Here is a 21,020-nt window from a genome sequence, read left to right as displayed (position 1 = left end):
TACTTCTTGTAAAATCTGTCTGACTGCTCTTCCTATAGCTGATCAGAGAAGGTCTCTGGCGCTCAATCACCAGTGAGTGGAGTTGCAGAGTCAGTTCCTGTATCCTGTTAATGGTATGGGTCTCTGTCCTTACATGGTCACATAGCTGGTTTGCAAACAATGTCCCCTTTCTCTGTCTAACTTTATTGGGATGTACTTTCACAGCCTTGAAACGGTGGAGCCCTTTAGGAATGTTTCAGATCTCAGCTTTTTGATAGTTAGTTCCCTTAAGCAGGAGGCAAAATCTCATCCGACATGGGCATAGATAAAGCAAGTAGCAAAGGTCTTTTCCTGTAAGTTAGGGGAGTTCAAATCTAGGGGCCATATTTGTCACGTGAGAGGAGAAAGATTTAGAAGGAACCTGGAGGGCACAGTTTTAACACAGCTGGTGGTTCATATGTCGAATGAATTGCTGGAAGAAGTGATAGATGCAAATACATTTACAACAGTTAAAAGACATTTTGACAGGCACATGAATAGGAAAAGTTAAGAGGAATATGGGTCAGGAGCAGGTAAGTGGGACTAGTTTAGTTTGGGAAACTTGGTTGGCATGAACTAGTTGGATTGAAGGATCCGTTTCCGTGCTGTATGACCCAACCCCTCATCTCTCCGTACCAAGGGGTGAATTCCTGGTCAGTACTGTGTTCATGATCCTAAGAGGATATTGTCATTCAATTAATGTGGTTGACATCAGGAGTTCGGGGTAATTGGTCGATGCAAATCTCATTATTTTCCTGTTGTGGCTTATGTCTGAATGGAAAACCATAGCATCTTAATCAAGATGAGTTTTTTTTTTGCGCAGTCACTTGGATACTAGTCTCTAAAATGTGTTGATATAAAACCTGGCTGCTATCTGAATGTACTGAGGCAAAGTGAACTCTGGTTATTAGGGGGCAATGCCAAATCTGGTACATGGTTGGCATTGACATTGGCAAACTGTACATACCAGTCCAATGCCATGTTTCTGTGTACTCCCTTCACTTACCACAACACTTGCTAGTTAAGTCTCTTTCAACTGTCAAACATTTTTACCTACATAATTGAAGAGAATTAACAGCAGGTCAGATCTGCGCTCAAGAGAGAACAACAAGCAGTGAATATGCTTTCAGATAGGAATCTCAAGGAAAAAAAAGATTGGTGGACCCGGAGTTACAGTTTTCTGCTAAGTTGAGAAGAAGGCAGAAGACTGCTTTACATCAAAATCCCTTGTGATTGATTTTTCCACCGCAGACAGCATAAAAAAGACTGGAGAGAATGTTGAGATATGTTTTGAAAATCAGGTATTTTGATCATGATTTGGAGATGCCGGTTTTGGACTGGGGTGTACAAAGTTAAAAATCACACAACACCAGGTTATAGTCCAACAGGTTTAATTGGAAGCACTAGCTTTCGGAGCGACGCTCCTTCATCACCAGATGAAGCTAGTGCTTCCAAATAAACTTGATGTTGAGGTGTTTTGATGGTTGCTTTAGGTTTTAGGCAAATATTGTCTCCCCAGATGTGGAGCTTTTCCTAAAGGTTTGATTCAATTGGAAGGGTGTGGTTAGTGTTCAATGGACATCATGTACCCAAAGTGACTGACTGCTCTGCTGTGTTACAATCTCTACGTTTCACTCGACATTCTTATATCAGTTTTGTTTTTTCATCTCAAAGATATGCACTGGCTCAAAAGTGCCGTTGCCACATTGGGCAGATGTGGGACAACTATGTCACTCAGTATCCTCTTCCTTGTGACCAATGAGCTACAACCCACATCAATAAGGTAACTCATAAAACCTTTCTAATGTTTGTACATTGAATGAAGAAAAGATTGATGTGACATTTCAGTTTTGTACCCATAACCCTTTCCAATGTTTCCAATACCCTGAGAGATGTTTTCTAACCCTAATGGTTCAATCTTTACAGGCAGAGCATTCCAGAATCATCGCTCGTTGCAAATTGGAAAGAAAATCCTCCCCTCATCCACCTCCTCCTGTGGGATGGCATAGTGGCTCAGTAGTTAGCATTGCAGCCTCACTGCACCAGGGGTCCCTAGGTTCGATTCCAGCCTCAGGCGACTGCCTGTGTGGAGTTTGCATGTTCTTCCCTATGTCTGTGTGGGTTTCCTCCGGGTGCTCTGGTTTCCTCCCACAGTCCAATGATGTGCAGGTCAGGTGGATTGACCATGTTAAATTGTCTCATTGTGTCCAGGCCTATGTAGGCGAGATGGATTAGCCATGGGAAGTACAGGTTTATAGGGCAGGGGAGTGTGGGTTTGGGTGGGATGCTCTTCAGAGAGTTGGTATGGACTGAGTGGCCTGCTTCCACATTGTAGAGATTCTATGATTACTCTGATTACTGAATTTCCTGCCAGCAGAAACATTTATTCCTATTGACTCTTTTGCAATCCCCCAAAATTTGGACAGTACGACAAAAATCCCTTCTTGCCTTTCTCCTGTCCACAGAGAAAAAGGCAAGGTTTTTCTGTGCCACTGGAGTGCAGCTAGGACCGGTCTGAATGGCCCTCACTGCACCATAATAACTCTATGGAGTGAACTAATAGTGTGTCACTCCTGAGGTAAAAAGAGAATAGTAAAGATGACAAAATAGGCTGTATTCAGGAGAGTTTGCTGGAGAAATGAAGGAAATAAGGTAGCAGTACCTTTTTTTTTCTGAGAAGATTAAACAGTTTATGTCCCATCGAAGGGCAGGAAGCTGATTGTGTCATGATTCTGTTTAAAACATTTCCCAGTGTGGAAAGTGACCCATTTTCGGAAGGGTGTGAGTCCAGGTCCAGGAAGTCTGCAGATTCGGTCAGGGTAGAGTTCAGGGTAGAGTCTCCTATCGAAGAGCGGGTTTCAGTTCAGCGGGGGTTCCTGCTGCGGGAAATGTCCCAGATTCAGTTGGGGCAGAGAACAGGTTGTGTCCCGTCGAAGGGCAGAGTGCAACACAATTGAGTTGAATACAAACCCAACTTTTCGTTAAGGCAGCCTGATTTACCAACCCTCAGCCGTATCCTCCCCACCTTTCCTGTTCCTGCCATCTTGATGCTGCTGATGCTCTGACTCTCTTCCCTCATCTGCTCTTTTCTATCTTTCATCTCCTTGTCTATCTGTGACCTTGTCCTTCAATCTCTCACCATTTGCTTCTCTCTCACCTCTTTGTTTCGGTTCCATTTTATTTGTCTGCTCTTTCTTTTCTCAGTGTAAAATGCTAATGAAGTATTTGTTGTTGCTTTAAAACAACAGGAATTTCGGTGTTTCGGTTTGTTCATCCCTGAGTGCCATCGGTGGGATTGCTGCACCGTTTGTGCTCTTCAAATCGGCCATCCTTTGGAGCGAACTACCTCTGGTTATTTTTGGTGAGCCTTTTGAAAGGATTTAACTGAATGAATCCATTTTATTCATTTTTTTGGAGAACGGAACTATTAAGTCAATTCTCCCTAAGAAGTTAAAACTACATTGGAGGCAACCTCAATAAACTACTATTGAAAATGGCAGAACTAAACTTATTCAATTTTTGTTAGGTAAATGCATTAAGGATTAAGGAACCAAAATGGATAGGTAGCATTAAGATATGAATCATCCATGACCTTACTGAGTGATAGAATGGACTGGGAGGGCTGAATGGTCTCTTCCTGGTACTCCGCTAGATGATCCTTTATCTCTGAGATGTCCTTTGTGGAGGAAGTTATTATTGAATTCAATGTGTGACCCATTACAGAACTGGGAGAGCCAAGCTGCTGTGTTGAAGTAATTACTTTCTTTCTTGTAGTATGGTGGATTCCTGGACCAGATAATTACTTTTCAATTGGAACAGACATTTTCTTTTAGTGCAGAATCATGGAAGTTCATACCAGGCAATTTCTTTTTTTATGAAGTGTCCTGAACTTGTGGATGTTGGTCTGGCTCCAATACAATCATATTCGGCTCATCTCCACTTCCTATAAACAAATCTGTGCTCTCAATCTACTGATACATCTGAAGTGAAGCGCAGAGTCATAGTCATTCATGTCTACAGCATGGAGTCAAGCCCTTTGGGTCAACTTGGACATGCCACCCAGTTTTCACAATTAATCTAGTCCCATTTGCCTGTGTTTGATCCATATCCCTCCATATCAATCACATCCATGTACTTGACTAAATGTTTCTTAAATGACAAAATTGTACTCACTTCCACAACTACCTCTGGTGGCCTGTTCCAGACACTCACCACCCTCTGTGTGAAAACATTACCCCTCTGGACCCTTCTGTATCTCTCCCCTCTTACCTTATACCTAGGCCCTCTAGTTTTAGACTCCCCTACCAAGAGGAAAAGCTGTTGGCTCTCTACCTTGTCTATGCCTTTCATGATTTTATAAACCTCTATAAGGTCACTCTCAGCCTCCTATGCTCCAGATTAACAAGTCCCAGCCTATCAGTCGCTCCGTCTAACTCAAGCCTTCCAGTCCAGGTAGCATCCCAGTAAAACCTTTCTGCACTTTTTCTAGTTTAATAATATCCTTTCTATAGTAGGGCAAACAGAACTGTATGCTGTACTCCATATGTGGCCTCACTAACATCTTGTACAGCTGCAACAAGATGTTATATACTCCTATACTCACTGCCCTGATTGCTGAAAACTATGGCGAAAGCCTCTTTCACCACCCTGTCTACCTCTGACTCCATTTACAAGGAGCTATGAACCTGTACCCCTAGATCTCTTTGTTCTATTACCTTCCCCAGGGCCCTACCATTGACTGTGTAAGTCCTGCCCTGGTTTGACCCACCAAAATGCAACACCTTGCATTTATACTTCAACCTATTGATTAAATCGGACACCTTCGTTCACTGTCTATGGTAGTCCTTGTGGTGGTGAATGAGATATTTTCACATTCTCAGTCATATTACTGGAGGAATGGTGCCCACTTGCTACTATCCTTTGGACTGGCATATCTGCTTTGGGAGACAACAAATCAAAATGTTCTGATGATGCATAATGGGGTAGGTTAAATGAATTATTTATGATTGAAACAGGGTGGGATAGTGGCTCAGTGGTTAGCACTGCTGCCTCACAGCACCAGGGACCTGGGTTTGGTTCCAACCATGGGTGACTGTCTGTGGGGATTTCTCATGTTGTCCCCGTGTCTGTGTGGGTTCCCACCAGGTGTTTCGGTTTCCTCCCATAGTCCAAAGATGTGCAGATTAGGCGGATTGGCCATGATATAATGGCAAGGGCTGCGCAGGCTGAGTGGATTGGCTGTGGGAGATGCAGGGCTCCAGGGATAGGGTAGGGGTGGGAGTCTGGCTGGGAAGCTCTTTGGAATGGACTCAATGGGCTGAATGGCCTGCTTCCATACTGTAAGGAATCCATAAAAGATCTCCTGGGAAGCAATGACCATAACATGATAGAGGCGAAAGTGAGTTCTGCAGATACTGGAGATTAGAGTCAAGAGTGTGGTGCTGGAAGGGCACAGCAGGTCAGGTAACATCCAAGGAGCGGGAGAATCGATGTTTCAGCCAAAATCCCTTCATCAGGAATGTGATGAAGCCCTTCACCATAACATGATAGAGCCTAGCATTCTGTTTGACAACAAAAAACATGAGTCGGAATTGACAGTGAATCCATTGAGAACCCATAGATACCCTACAGTGTGAAAACGAGCCCTTCACCCCACAAGTCCACACCTATCCTCTGAAGAGCATCCCACTCAAACCTATTCCCCTACCCTAACCCCTGACTAACGCACCTAACTTACACATCCCTGAACACCACGCGCAATTTAGCATGGCCAATTCACCCGACCTGCACATCTTTGGACTGTGGGAGGAAACTGGAGCACCCGGAGGAAACCCACGCAGACACGGGGAGAATGTGCAAACTCCACACAGTCAGTCACCCGAGGGCAGACTCGAACCCGGGTCCCTGGCGCTGCGAGGCAGCAGAGCTAATCGCTGAGCCACTGTGCTGCTAAACCAAATTATAAAGGAATGGAGACAGAATTGAGTGATGTGGACAGGAAAGGAATTTAGCAAAGAAGCTGGTTGAGGAACAATGGCCGACATTTAAGAAAGTACTTCCTGATTCACAATATGGACATATCCCTGTGAGAAAAAGGGATTCTAGGAATGGGATATGACAATTGTGGTCAACCAAGGAAGATAAGGATGATATCATATTGAAAGAAAAAATATATGCAGTGTGGCAGTGATTAATGGTAAGACAGAGGATTGAGAAAGTTTTCAAAAGCTAACAAAATCAACCGAGAAAAGAAGTAAGGAGGGAGAAAGTAAACTTTGAAGATAAAATAGCAAATCGGAACACAGGAACAGGAGTAGGTCATTCAACCCCTCGAGCCTGTTCTGTCATTTAATAAGATCTTGGTGGTCTGTGGCCTAACTCCTTATAAGAGCCTTATCCCTTGATTCTTTACTTAACAAAAAAATTTATTGTCACAGGTTTAAAATGAGCAACTGATCTAACACCCGCTGCCATCTGTTGGAGAAAGTTCCAAATCTATACCATCTTTTGGATGTAGAATTGCTTCCTAACATCTCTCCTCAATGGTCTGGCCCTAAGTTTAGACCATATTCCCTGGTTCTAGAATCCCAATCAGTGGCAATAGCTTATCTGTCTTTTCCTGTTAGTATCTTCGATTGGATCAGCCCTCAACCCTCTAAATTTGAGAGAATAACCTGAAAATGGTCAGTAAGAGCTTCTTTAAATATCTATGAAGAGCAATAGAGATTCCAAAGTGAATGTGTGTCCCCTAGTGAACGTGGCTGGGAAAATAACAGTGTGGAATCAGGAACTGGAAGAATCATAGAGCCATAGAATCATACAACATGGAACAGACCCTTCAGCCAAACTAGTACATGCCAACCATGTTCCCAGACTAATCTAGTCCCATCTGCCTGCGCATGGCCCATATCCCTCCAAACATTTCTTATTTATCTACTTATCTAAATGTCTTTTAAATGCTGTAGCTGTCCTTGCATCCATCACTTCCTCAGGAGGTTCATTCTACAAACCAACCACTCTCTGTTTAAAAAGGTTGCTCCTCATTGCCTTTTTAAAACTTTCTTCTCTCCTCTTAAAAATATGTCCTCTAGTTTTCAACATTTTAGGGAAAAGGCTTTTACTTTTCAACTTATCTCTGCTCCCCCATGATTTTATAATCTTCTGTAAAATCACCTCTCAACCTTCTATACTCCAGTGAAAAACATCCCAGCCTATCCTATAACTCAAACTCTCCATTCCTGCCCATATCCTTTTGGCGCCCTCTCCAGTTTAATAGTATCCTTTCTATATCAAGGTAACCAGAACTGCACACGAAGCTTGGCATCATTAAGCTGAAGCAAAGATGCTGGAAATGTGAAACGAGAACAGAGATTGCTGGAGAATCATCAGGGTCTGGTAGCATCAGTGGAGAGAAAGCAGAGTTAAGGAATCCAGTCCAGTTCTGAACAAGGGTCTCTGGACTCAAAATGTTAACTCTCCAAAGTTAACCAAAGTTAACCAAACGTTGTCTCCAAAGTTTGTATCAGTGTTCAGGGTGGACTATTAGTATTCCAAAAATGCTAATTAGTCAAGAACAAAAGTAGGAAAAGGAAATTCTTGCGAAAGAAACAGTACCAGGGAAGTGGAGTGCAGATCTACCTCATGTCTGCTGTGTCTGGGCCAAACGTCAGGAACTGTGCAGAGCAACTCCAAATTGACAGTGCTCGCCCTGGTACACATCAGATTTTCAAAGGTGGTGCATGGGCAAGAGATACCAATGAATTCTAGGATAGCCACTGAAAGGTGCATTGTTCCAAGGATGGCACGTGAAAAGATGGGACAGAAATTGGAAGTCAGAGACTCCGAAGATTAATGAATTAACAAAGCGAGTTTGGTAAGGTACCAAGTGAGAGTACCTGTTAAGCTTCACAGGTAGAATGTCTCCAAAAAACTGCACGCAACTTAGTCTTCATCAAAATATGTAAGATTCCATCCTTGGTGTTCTAGTTCGTTGCTTTCCTTACTTTTCTCAGATTATGGTCAGTCAGACATTAACCATTGTTGCCTGGTTACCGCATTGACAACAGTTATTGGTTGGGCACACAGAGGCAAAGTGTCAAATCTCTATCAACTAACAATTAGCTTTATGAGTTTACACCATTTGGTTAAGAAAGGGTTAAAAGCAAGCACGCAATCCATACAAGCCGAAAATCTACATCCACACACACTAGGCTTCTCTGATGTTCCCTGAACAGTCACAGAATATAAAGGAGTTCACGCTGGCTGGGCGATCCCTCGCTGCACTCTCCACGCTTCCAACTTTCCTTTCTTGTTAATCTCTGGAGTTTTCGCTGGCTGCATACCCGGAATCCTTCATTTATGTCCTTGATCCTTATCTTCCTGAACTGTGATGTCTCGCTTTCATTGGCTCTGTCAAGCCTGTGACCTTTTGTTATAGGATCTGGCCTAAGGCACTGCTAGCATTACCTCATTACCCTTCCACCAAATAAGGATTTGTACCTTATGTCACTTCCCTTGCTTTCCTCTGAGTCGAGCTAATTCCACCCAGCACAAGCTAATGGCTGGGGCTCGGGTTACTTCAGTTCACAAGCTGCTGTTTTTATGTGTGAGCAGCCTCTGGCTAACACCATCCTAGAGATTAAATTGGTGATAATTCATACTTCATCATAACTTGTGGAAAAGTCGGGTTTAACGTCCAGTGCACTATTCCCACCTGGATTGCGACAAGAGTTTGAGCTGTTAGATCCAGGATCTTTAAACATAGACAGTGTGATATTGGATAAGATTAATTGGTAAAGGATAAAAGGACAGAAACAAGATGTCATGCTGTTCCTTAAGGTAGCATTGGAAGCAGTGAAAACTATCCCCCATTTAAAGGAAATAGAGCTGACTCTTTTACAAGAATTAACAAAGTTAAAGGCCGTGGAATTGGCAAAGTGGGTAAAGGTGGAATTCCCTGCAAAAACTAGGAAGGCAGAGGTAATGAACATATTAGCACAGGTCTTGGGACTGGTGCAAATACAAAAGTGATTAGGTATTCCAAACAGTGAGTCATTGGACATCATTCTGATTGGGTTACAGTTAGGGAAACTTCAGCATGAAAAGGGATTGAGGTAGCGTGGGTGAGAGACAGAAAAGGAAAGAACATTGCACTTGGAAAGAATGGAGATGGAGAGACTTGAGCTTGAGAGAAAAAGAGGAAGAGAGTGAGAATCCCTGAGGTCGGAAAAGGAACGTGGAAAGGGAATTTGAGAGGCTGGAAATTGAATTACATAGGGGAATAGACGGGAGGAAAGAAAAGGAATATAGCTTTAGAAGATTGCAATTAAAAGAAAAAAAACTCAGATGGAGAACAGCTTCGCCACAATCTAAAGTAATGTTTAATTCAAAGGCAACACAATTAAAAGTTAAGGAAAAGGATGTGGAATCATTCATTTGAAAATGAAGCAAAACAAAACAGCTGAGTACATTAAGTAGAGTGCATTAAGTTTATGCATCAGAGGACTTTCCTGTGAATTATGACATTTTAAAATAAAGGTTGCTCTGGGTCTGATGAGTTTATTCCTGAAGTTCCTGAGCCAAAAGTTTTGAAATTTAAGGAAGCTGCCTGGGCAAATATAGAAGCAAAGAGGTGCTTCTGCAGCTGTACAGGGCCCTGGTGAGACCACACCTGGAGTACTGTGTGCAGTTCTGGTCTCCAAATTTGAGGAAAGACATTCTGGCTATTGAGGGAGTGCAACGTAGGTTCACGAGGTCAATTCCTGGAATGGCGGGATTACCTTACACTGAAAGATTGGAGCGACTGGGCTTGTATACCCTTGAGTTTAGAACAGGGTTATGGAGATAAGGCAGGAAGAGGATACTGATTAGGAATGATCAGCCCTGATCATGTTGAATGGCGGTGCAGGCTCGAAGGGCTGAATGGCCTACTCCTGCACCTATTGTCTATTGTCTTATCTGCATTGAACTTGAAAGGGTAAAACAAAATAATTTTTACCAGTGTAAATGGACATTAGGGGTAAATACCATGTCTGAAGCGCTTAGAGAAATCAGACTTTTTGAAGAATTTAAAAACTCACTACTTTTTTATAACTGGAACCTATGGCGCAGACCAGAAGGTAGCAGCTACAAAGCAGGTAGCAGCAATGGATAATAATCATGAGCTGATCTGTAAAACTAAATGTATTTTCTGTCACCCCTGTAAACCCAAGAAGGATAGAAGGTGGAAGAGTAGAAAGGAAGGCAAGTAGCTTGGGTAAAGAAGAGACATCTGGGAATGCATCAGGAAGAAAGGGACTGAATGTGGAAGTGAGAACCGCGGCCTGAAGTATTTCCATTCTGACAGAGTGGGACCCTTTCATTCAGAATGCTGGAAGTTGAATGGGAACCCCATGGCACTTAATGGAGTTCATAAGAATGAATTTGAGAAGAGAACACACAAAGAAAATGCAGCAGATCAAATTGTAGCTTTGGCTATAATCAGGAAAGTGGAGGATAAAAACTACTATAAGTGCAGGTGAGGTGAATAAGTTTGATGAGAGATATGAAATGTCTTTGTCAAAAGGGAAGATAACCTTTTTTTCTTCAAATAATACAGCTAAACCCAAAACTATCTTAAATGAAACAGGAGCTATGCAAACTGTTTTGCAGGAGAATGTCTTAGTTTTTTTTCTTTTTTGGGAGTATATTGAAAGCCAAAGTCCTAAGTAGCATTATAAATGGAGCACACACATTTGTACAAAGTGCATTTGGAATGTGACTTGATGTCTGGAACAGTGGTAATGGACTAGTTCAGTAATTACCTGCGGATGGAGTTAACTTATTTCTGGGTAATGATTTGGTGAGAGTGAAAATTATTAGGTTCACCTCTCAGCACAGAATGTCTAAGTGAGGTTAAGAGACAGAACGGTTAGAAGAACAAGCTCCAGGTATTTTTCCCTCATGTGTAGCAATTTGAGCAATAACTAAACCAAGTCCATGAGGAGAGGTCAAAGTAATACCACAAACAGACATAGCCAAAACTTTCTTTAAGGAAGGGGATAATTCATGAAATATGTCTTCTTTAATTGAAGTTCAGAAAGCAGCTTGAGGTTAAACAAGTAAACCTAACCAGTTTGCTCTGGAATTGGGATGAAAGATATTGTGGAATACCATTCTGCTCGGTATGAAGTTGTGGTGAGGAAGCGAAGACACCCTTCACAGATCTGCAGGTGAGGAATGTGTGGTTGTTCATCAGAGTGTTAGTACCCAGATTTTACAATACTGTAAAACACGCTGCACATGTCAGGCAGTAGTGAAACCTTAATGTGTTTTCAAACCTTAATACCCTCCATGTTTTGAAGAACTATTCAATTGAGGATTAGTAGATTGTGTATGAAAATTACTGAAAATAAATGCAGCTCATCAGTTTATCTCTCAGACATTATTCAATTAAAGGCAATTGCAGCTTTTGGAATATTGCGTGCAATTCTGGTCTCCTTCCTATCAGAGGGATGTTGTGAAACTTGAAAGGGTTCAGAAAAGATTTACAAGGATGTTGCCAGGGTTGGAGGATCTGAGCTACAGGGAGAGGCTGAACAGGTTGGGGCTGTTTTCCCTGGAGCATTGGAGGTTGAGGGGTGACCTTATAGAGGTTTATAAAATCATGAGGGGCATGGATAGGATAAATAGACAAAGTCTTTTCCCTGGGGTCAGGGAGTCCAGAACTAGACGGCATAGGTTTAGGGTGAGAAGGGAGAGACATAAAAGAGACCTAAGGTGCAACGTTTTTACACAGGGTGGTGCATGTATGGAATGAGCTGCCAGAAGAAGTAGCGGAGGCTGGTACAATTGCAACATTTAAAAGGCATCTGGATGGGTATATGAATAGGAAGGTTTGGAGGGATATGGGCCGGGTGCTGGCAAATGGGACTAGTTTGGATTGGGACGGGTTGGACCGAAGGGCCTGTTTCCGTGCTGTACATCTCTATGACTCTACAGCTAAGATAATTAGGACTGTTGTTTTTCCTGACATATTAATGAGTTGGACCTTGCTGCGCAGGGAACAATTTCAAACGTTTGCTGATGACATGAAGCTTGGTAGAATTGAAAACGATGAGGAGGACAGTATGGAATTCCAAAGGGACATTGACAGATTGGTGCAGGGAGTGACAGATGCAGAAAAGTGTGAGCTGATGCACATCGATTGGAAGAACATTAGGAGTCAATATATAATGGGGGGACAATGCCAAAGGGAACAGAGGGACGGTGTGTGTACCTGTGCGGATCATTGAGGTTGTTAAAACAGGTGGAGAGAGTAGTTAATAAAGCATAGAGCGTTCTTGGGTGTTGTTTCAGAGAGTTAAATGTTTTATTTATTAATCAGGGATAGGTTGGTAAAGCATATCCCTTCATTACCATTTCCCCAGTGTGTGATAAAGGAGCAATGTTGCCACTAATCCCAATATTCCTTTTGGCAAGAAACTGCTTTTTAGTTTCACACTTTCTAATAGATTAGAATTTAGAATTTTCATTTAGAATTTAGTATTAAAAATTTATTGTCATATATATCATTTACAAGAAAAACACGATGAAAACTGTTACAATTCGCCAAACCATGGCACCTATATTAATAACAGAAATAAACTCATGAGTTACAAAAAGTAAATTTAAGACAAAGTTATTCGAAGTCCAGTTAAAGTCTCCTGGTCGATCAAGAGATGCTGCACACAGCCGGAATGGGACGATGCACACATCCGGATTGGGACGGTGCACACAGCCGGAATGGGACGATGCACACAGCCGGAATGGGACGATGCACACAGCCGGAATGGGACGATGCACACAGCCGGATTGGGACCATCATCCACAAGGACAACGACACAGTGGGATGAAATCCGCAAAGCCAGAACAGCAGAAAACCTGGGCTGAAAGTCTCCGACGAAAACCGCCACCAAGAACTACAGTTGAAACACCAAGCCATGGGATCACTGGATTGTTTGGATCACCGGGCCTTCGGATCACTGCTCCATCAGAGACCACTCCACAGGGCCGAGACCACCACACCCGGGTCACACTGCTCCATCAGAGACCACTCCACAGGGCCGAGACCACCACACCGGGTCATACTGCTCCAGCAGAGACCACTCCACAGAGCTGAGACCACCACACCGGGTCACACTGCTCCATCAGAGACCACTCCACAGGACCGAGACCACCACACCGGGTCACACTGCTCCATCAGAGACCACTCCACAGGGCAATGTTACTCCAGACGCCCACACATGAGAAGGTCTCAGTTTGATTAAATGTAGGGTGGATGAATTTGATATTAACTACAGTATCGAAACGAATTGGAAACATTAAAAACCAGAGAAAGAAAAGAAAAATAGTCAAGGTGAACGGAGTAGATGAGGAACCGGCTCCTGTGCTGAGGATCCTGCAGGCTGCGCTGCTGTTCCACTGCCACCATCTTAATACATTAGCATCCCTCATGGTCTCAAATGCCTTCACACATTCAGATTTCTTGGCAAAGTCGTCACATGCTTTCTTTCTGGATGCACCTACTACAAGCACGAAGATGCCGGCTCATGTAAAAGTTAAAGCAAGAACCATAGCCGAGTTAAACCATAGGTGTTTAGCCACAAGCTCTCTCATCACAGGCTTGGCAATCACAGCAGAAGATGTGGCTTATTCTCTCTTGTTCAACTGTGAGCTTTCCTACTGGAGGAACCAGGCCACTCCTAAGTACACCCAGTGCCAAACCCTCACAAAGGACACAGAGTGTAAGAGTAAGGAGGAGATGTCAAACTTGTACAAGATGCTTGTTAGACCTCAGAAGGAGCATTGTGCACAGTTGTGAGTGCCACATTGTAGGAACAATGTGAGACATCAGAGACAACATAGGATTGATTTACAAGAATGATTCCAGGATTGAAAAACTTCAGACTGAAGAGGTTGCAACTGTTCTCCTGGGACAGAAGGAGGTTGAGAGAAGCCTGGGTAGAAGTGTTCAATCTCGTGAGCACGGCCGGACAGAGTAGATAGGATAAACCATTCCCACTCCTAAAGGAACAAGAATCAGTGGGCATAGAATGAAAGTGATGTGCAATAGGAGAAGGGTGATGTGGGTGGGAAAACGTTTTCGGTGTAACAAGATGTTAAGGTATGGCCTGGAAATGTCAAAGAGGCAGGTTCAATTGAGGCATTGGCTGATTACTTGGGCATATCACTACAGCAAGGGTATGGAGATAAAAACAGGAGGTTGCCATTAGGTCGTGATGCTTGTTTGAAAAGCTGGTCAGGAATGATAGGCTGAATGGCCTCCTGCCCTGCTGTAAACATTTTGCGATTCTATCTTTGTGCCAAAACTCAGTTCTCTTTTTTTATTCATTGTGGACTATCTAATGAAAAAAAAACTAAAATTCCAGCTTGATGTTAAAACTTTTCAGGGCACCATCAGCAATTTGAGTATAAAATAATTGACATTAACTGCTTATTATCCTCAAACCCAGGGAGCTGCAGAGAGATACCATCACATGCTTCAGACAATGTTTGAGACATGGATACCCACAGGATAGGGACAAAGGATTACATTAGATTAATTACTTCCAGATGTTCCCTGAATTAACCTAATGCATTTAATTGATCTATGGTCACAGGATAAGAGGTCCAATTAAATTGATTAAAGAAAGGTTTTTAAGGCAAAAGGAACAAAGCTTCAGTGTTGGATTGTATGGCCATGTTTTTAGACAGGCTCACATGAATATGTACAAAAGCACAGGAACATTTAAAAACTCCACAGATGGATGAATGTGTGGACAGATCTGCAATAGCTAGATCATTTCAAACAGGAGGTGAAGTGTTAGTGTTATAAGGTGAACCTTTGAAAGTGAGATTCACTGGTTCATACAAGGTGTGAATAAAGTGATTTATGGCAGGTAGGCCAGATTACAGAAAAAAAGAATAGGTTACGCTAGATAAACATGTTCAAGCAATATCAAAGTGGAGAGAAAGATAACAAAAAGTAAGTCTACTTTGTGGTAAGATTAATGGAGGACGGCAGACACGGTAAGCAGTTAGGCAAAAGAAAAGATAAACAGTTCAGAAGTGTCCTTCCTCCAATCCAGTTGGTCAAAACTAAAAGAATGGGACAGTTATTACATTGTACTGTTATATTTCCAGGAAGACTGAGTAAGTTTAGATCGGAAATTGAAGGAGATCTGTAATCATACACTAGATGGAGTCATAGAGTTGCACAGCACCGAAACAGACACTTCGGGTCCAACTCATCCATGCCAATCCAATATCCTAAATTAATCTCATCTCATATTTCTCCAAATCCTTCCTATTCATATGCCCATCCAGATGCCTTTTAAAATTTTATAATTGTACCAGCCTCCACCACTTCCTCTATCAACTCATTCCATACACGATTTGGAGATGCCGGTGTTGGACTGGGGTGTACAAAAGTTAAAAATCACACAACACCAGTTTATAGTCCAACCGGTTTAATTGGAAGCACACTAGCTTTCGGAGCGACGCTCCTTCATCGGGTGATTGTGTCACCACCATCTACGTGAAAAGGTTGCCCCTCAGGTCCCTTTTAAATCTTACCCCTCTCACCTTAAAACAATGCCCTCTTGTTTTATTCTCCCCTACCCTGGGAAAAAGACCATGGCTATTCACCCTGTCCATACTTCTTATGATTTTATAAACCTCTATTAGGTCACCCCTCAGCTTCCAATGCTCCAGGGAAAACAGCCCCAGCCTGTTCAGCTTCTCCCTGTAGCTCAAATCCTCCAACTCTGGCAATATCCTTGTAAATCTTTTCTGCAGCCTTTCAAGTTTCACAACATCTTTCCTATAGCGGATAGACCAGAATTGTACACAGTATTCCAAAAGTGGCCTAACCAATGTCTTGTACAGCTGCAACATGACATCCCAACTCCGATACTGTGTGGGAATCAATACAGACAAACCAACATTCCTATCATTTAAATCCAAAAGAGAACCATCATATGGAAATTGAGATCCAATACTTGCTTGAGAATAACATGATAAACTAATAAATTAACAGATTTATTGCAAAAACAGGTAACAATGATAGGGCCAGAGGTGAGCCAATGAGTTTCAGAAAGCTGAAGGCCACTCTAATGAACTAGTATTGGCCACACCTGATTTTTGTAAACTTTTGATAATGGCAATTTGGCATTAGTGATTTCAGTGTGGGTGCGGTTTATTGCAAAATGATGTAACTTGTTAGGTACTTTAGTAAGAAATTCATCAGAAGAAATATTCTACAGTAGAAAAGGAGACTTTGGGATTGATACTGGCTCTTAAACATTGTGAAATTTGTATCCATCAAGACCCCAAAGAAGCACTAACATGTGCTGACAATAATCCAATTGCTTTTGCAAAAATCAATATGTAAGGACTATTTCAATGGAACTTACGAATTCAACCTTATAATGTCAGGATTGTTCACTTTGCTGGAATGAAGAATGTAATTGAGACATATTATGAAGAATGTAAATGTACTGGGGTAAGTTAATAATTTGAAAATACAATGAGAAATTGTATAAACCCTGTAGAAAGGAAGAGTGAGATGATTTAATATAATTCCTTTTTGTGTGTTTTGTTTGCATTTAAAATGGCACTTTATCATTCCAAGAGGGAGGCAGATATGGACTATTGATATCTTATTTGAAAATATGAACTGTAAAATAGAAGTTTGTATAATTAGCTTTCTTCAATGACTTGAAGGAAAGTGGAACTCATTTGCTGGAACTGTGTTTAATATTTTTGAGACACACCAGCACCAAATATCTTGACAAGAAGGAGCTGACCAGCAAAACGTTTGTTAAAGAACAGTTTATCACAGAACTGGGAAGCAGTTGGGATAAGATTTCTAAAAGCTTGTAAGCAAGCCGAATCCTTTTCTCCCTCTCTGTCTGTGTTTATTGGAAATTAAATAATACCCTATGAGATTGGGAAAGGAAAGATAATTTCTAATTCAAGTCAAGGCCTTGGTCCAACTGGTTGACTCTGGAGTTGAGGTTCACCAGAGTTAAAAAGAATATAACATCACTGCCAAAAAAAAAACAAATAAAACTGGGGAAAATCATCTCATTCCATACTTTTGGTTTGAACTTGGAATCACAGACGTTGTGTCATTTCAGGCACAATATTCCTAAGAAGGCTATTTATGTCTTCTGGTCTGAACAAATGTTTCGGTTTAAAGCAGGTACAGTTTAACTTGTATTAGTAATTATAATTTGTTTTGTCACATGATAGAGGATAATTTTGTTATAGTAATCATGATTTGGAGATGCTGGTGTTGGACTGGGGTGTACAAAGTTAAAAATCACACAACACCAGGTTATAGTCCAACAGGTTTAATTGGAAGCACACTAGCTTTCGGAGCGACACTCCTTCATCAGGTGATCATCTGATGAAGGAACGTCGCTCCGAAAGCTAGTGTGCTTCCAATTAAACCTGTTGGACTATAACCTGGTGTTGTGTGATTTTTAACTTTGTTATAGTAAGTTTTTGGTCTCTCGTTCATTGATGACACCTGATGCAAGTTTCTTTTATCATAGTCCATGGTTACAGCTAGGCGTTATCCATTCTGGAGACTAAATTGGTTATATTTTACATTTGTGATAACCCCACTGAGAATAGTGGGACTTGATTTCCGGTGCACTATTCCCACTGGAGCCTTGACACTTGCAGTGCCTATTTTGTTTAACCTATGACAGCTATGTTTCGACTGGCATTTACTTACAGTCAACCTTTCAATCAATGATGCAAGTTTTCAAACAAAGACTGGGAAATTGTTTTCTCCACATGATCAAACTGTGGAAAACATTGTAGCAAAAGCAGTGTATTGTAATTGGCTTCCATTTTCTTCCAGGTGCTCTATCTCTGGTAGCTGGTGGTCTGATGCAGCTGTTACCTGAAACAAAGGGCACGAGACTACTGCAAACGGTCGACGATGTGGAAAATATTATGCGGTAACGACCAATGTGATCATGTATGAGTAGGTCGCTTTGTTTCTTTTCAAACTACAACAGACGGTTCACACTCTCTTCCACATTCTACCTGCAGGCTTTATGACCAAGATGAATACAAAGAGATGATCAACCTCAGCATTTCCACCTAGAGAATGGAAAGAAAACTAATAGAGGAAGAAAAATCCCTTGTTATTGAATATCAAATCAAAATTCAATAAATCCTTACTTGTCAGTTACAGTGCAAATAATTATCTTCATTGTGCTGGCCGAGTTTTGTGCAAAAGATTGAATTGAACTGGCAAAAGCATCTATTTCTTAATAAATCAATTGGATGCCTATTGTGCTTTATTTGAATTATAAATTTGAATTGCGACATGGACAGTAATAGATTGCCCATTATAACTGATATGGTGAACATTAATAAATATATAATCTCGCATTTCCAACTTACAGATAGGAACATGACATTAAATTATCAGGATCAGGAACCCATGTTTCTAGAAGGTTATAGAAAACCCTTGTTTCCTCTCCACACATGCTGCCAGACTGCTGCGTTTCCCCAGCAATTTCTGTTTTGTTTTCAGGTTTCCAGTCTCTGCAGTTTTTTTTGTTTCATATTAAAAACTAATTGTGCCAAAAAGGAAAGAATTGAAATATTTGAAGGTATTGAAATGGAATAAAACAAAACCAACATAAGCATTCTGTATATGTTAAAACTAAATATATTTGTTTAAATACCAAACATCGCACTTTCTAAAAATCTGTTTGAACTTTGGCACAGAATGACGCATAAATTTGCACAGCAAAATACATAAGGACACATGGGAAAGTTGTTTCCCATTTTTCCCCATTCAGATAATGGAATCAGGGTTGATTATAATGAAATAGTGCAAAGGACTGCAGAATGCACCCGTTACAATGAGCTAGAAATCTGGTTGCATGAAGCTCTCCTCAAAAAACTGTCTACACTGTCAGGTCAGTCCACACAGCCAATTAAAAACAAAGAGCATCACTCAGTTGAAGAATTACTCAATATTTTGCACTTTCACTGCCTTGTGACATCTTCTTCCAGTCAAAACGCAATTGTTATGAATTAGTCTGCATGGGAGAGTTTACATTTGCACTTAGGCTTTGTACAGGCACTTGATTATTACTTCACCCCAAGAAAACTGACCTGTCCAGCAAATCGTGGCTACATTCGGTTGCATTTCAACACAGGTTCCAAATGCTCTGTAACGAGTCCCAGGAATAAATCCTCTCCATCCCTACTGCAGTCTTTCTGATCAGAATCATCCTAAGTCAATCTGAGAACAGAGAATTGACCAGAGTAAGGTCACTCCAATCAGAAAGACTGCAGTAGGGATGGAGAGGATTTATTCCTGGGACCTGTTACAGAGCATTTGGACCAGAATAAGGCTAAGTGGGGGGGCAGTAGGAAAGTGCGCTTGAGTACACATGAGAACGATTGCACAGTCACGTCATTCTGTAGAAAGATGGATGATAGGAGGTACTCAGAGGCAACTGTTTAGTATAAACTACCTGTAATTTGAAGCTGATTAAGTGATTAGTTCTAATAAAATTATAAGATTGCCTAAACGCAGTTCTCACACTCAAGAAGCTTCACACAATCCAGGATAAAGTAGCCCATTTGATTGACGTCCCACTTGAAACATTGATGCCTACCATCATTGGTGTACAGTGGCAGCAATGGAAGAGTAGTGGTGCGGGAAAAGCACAGCCAGTCAGGTAGCATCCAAGGAACAGGAGAATCGCTTTTCGAGCATAAGCCCTTCATCAGATTTCATCAGGACTTATGCCTCCTGCTCCTCGGACGCTGCCTGACCGGCTGTGCTTTCCCAGCACCACACTCTTCGACTCTGATCTCCAGTATCTGCAGTCCTCACTTTCTCCGAGTACAATGGCAGCAGTCTGTACCATTTGAAAGATGCATTGCAGCAACTCAACATGCCTCCATTCAGCACCTTCCAAAACCATGGCCTCTACCACCTTATGCCCGGTGTCACTTTGTGTCTTATGTTTCTTGAACCAGGGCAGTGGACGCATGGGAATGTCCCCAGTTGTGAGTTTGCATTCAAACCACACGCCATCCAGCCTTGAATCTATATCACTGTGCCCCCACAGTGCCTTCAGCATGTGGATTGCAGTAATTCAACAAGGCGACACCTCACTCCCCCCGGGTAATTAGTGATGGGTAACAAATGCTGGCCCGGCCAGTGATGTGAGGAAAATTGGAGAGGGGTGGGGTTGGAAATTGGAGAATATTGAATGGCTACAAAAATGTGGCTACAGGATTGTGATGCTCACTTGCCCAAAAACTGGTTCTTGAAATGATTGTGTCTTGCAGTTTACTATTGAGTGGTTGCATACCTCAGCATTGGGTGCAAGGTCATGTGAGTTCAACACCAACCAAATGCTAGCCTGCAGTACTTAAAGACAGCCTACAACTCGTAAGGGGCGCATACATTCCAGGTGGGACACTTACTGGGAGTGGCTGGATGGAAGAATCTCACCGCAGCTGTTTGTAATATACATTAGTGATTTGAAATAAATGCAATATTTCCAAATTTGTAGATGACACTAAGCTGGGTGGCAGTGTGTGCTGTGAGGACGATGCTGAGAGGTTGCAGGGTGACAGGGGCAGGCTGGCTGAGCGGGCAAATGCAAAGTAATGTGGATAGATGTGAGGTTAGGAGAAAGTGAGGACTGCAGATGCTGGAGATCAGAGCTGAAAAATGTATTGCTGGAAAAGCACAGCAGGTCAGGCAGCATCCAAGGAGCAGGACAATCGACGTTTTGGGCATAAGCCCTTCTTCAGGAATGAGGAGGATGTGCCAAGCAGGCTAAGATAAAAGGTAGGGAGGAGGGACTTGGGGGAGAGGCGTCGGGAATGTGATAGGTGGAAGGAGGGTAAGGTGAAGGTGATAGGCCGGAGAGGGGGTGGGGGCGGAGAAGTCAGGAAGAAGATTGCAGGTCAAGAAGGCGGTGCTG

The 21,020-nt window shown here is 42.1% G+C and overlaps 1 protein-coding gene across 2 annotated transcripts in view; it reads left to right on the top strand.

The window, feature by feature from the left end:
- The window catches only part of LOC122552992 (solute carrier family 22 member 3-like), a 45,453-nt gene extending 27,104 nt beyond the window's left edge, over positions 1-18,349 (top strand). For both annotated transcript variants that reach the window (XM_043696347.1, XM_043696348.1), the window contains exons 8-11: positions 1,693-1,801; positions 3,267-3,379; positions 17,912-18,011; positions 18,106-18,349. In XM_043696347.1, the coding sequence (XP_043552282.1) occupies positions 1,693-1,801; positions 3,267-3,379; positions 17,912-18,011; positions 18,106-18,160 (377 nt within the window). In that variant the 3' untranslated portion in view covers positions 18,161-18,349. The remainder of the gene's footprint in view (positions 1-1,692; positions 1,802-3,266; positions 3,380-17,911; positions 18,012-18,105) is intronic.
- The last annotated feature ends 2,671 nt before the right edge of the window (positions 18,350-21,020 follow it).

Source organism: Chiloscyllium plagiosum, chromosome 9 (assembly GCF_004010195.1).
Source record: "Chiloscyllium plagiosum isolate BGI_BamShark_2017 chromosome 9, ASM401019v2, whole genome shotgun sequence".
NCBI classification, from domain to species: domain Eukaryota; kingdom Metazoa; phylum Chordata; class Chondrichthyes; order Orectolobiformes; family Hemiscylliidae; genus Chiloscyllium; species Chiloscyllium plagiosum.
Note: the sequence above shows the minus strand (reverse complement) of the source record. Positions and strands in the feature narration are given on the sequence as shown.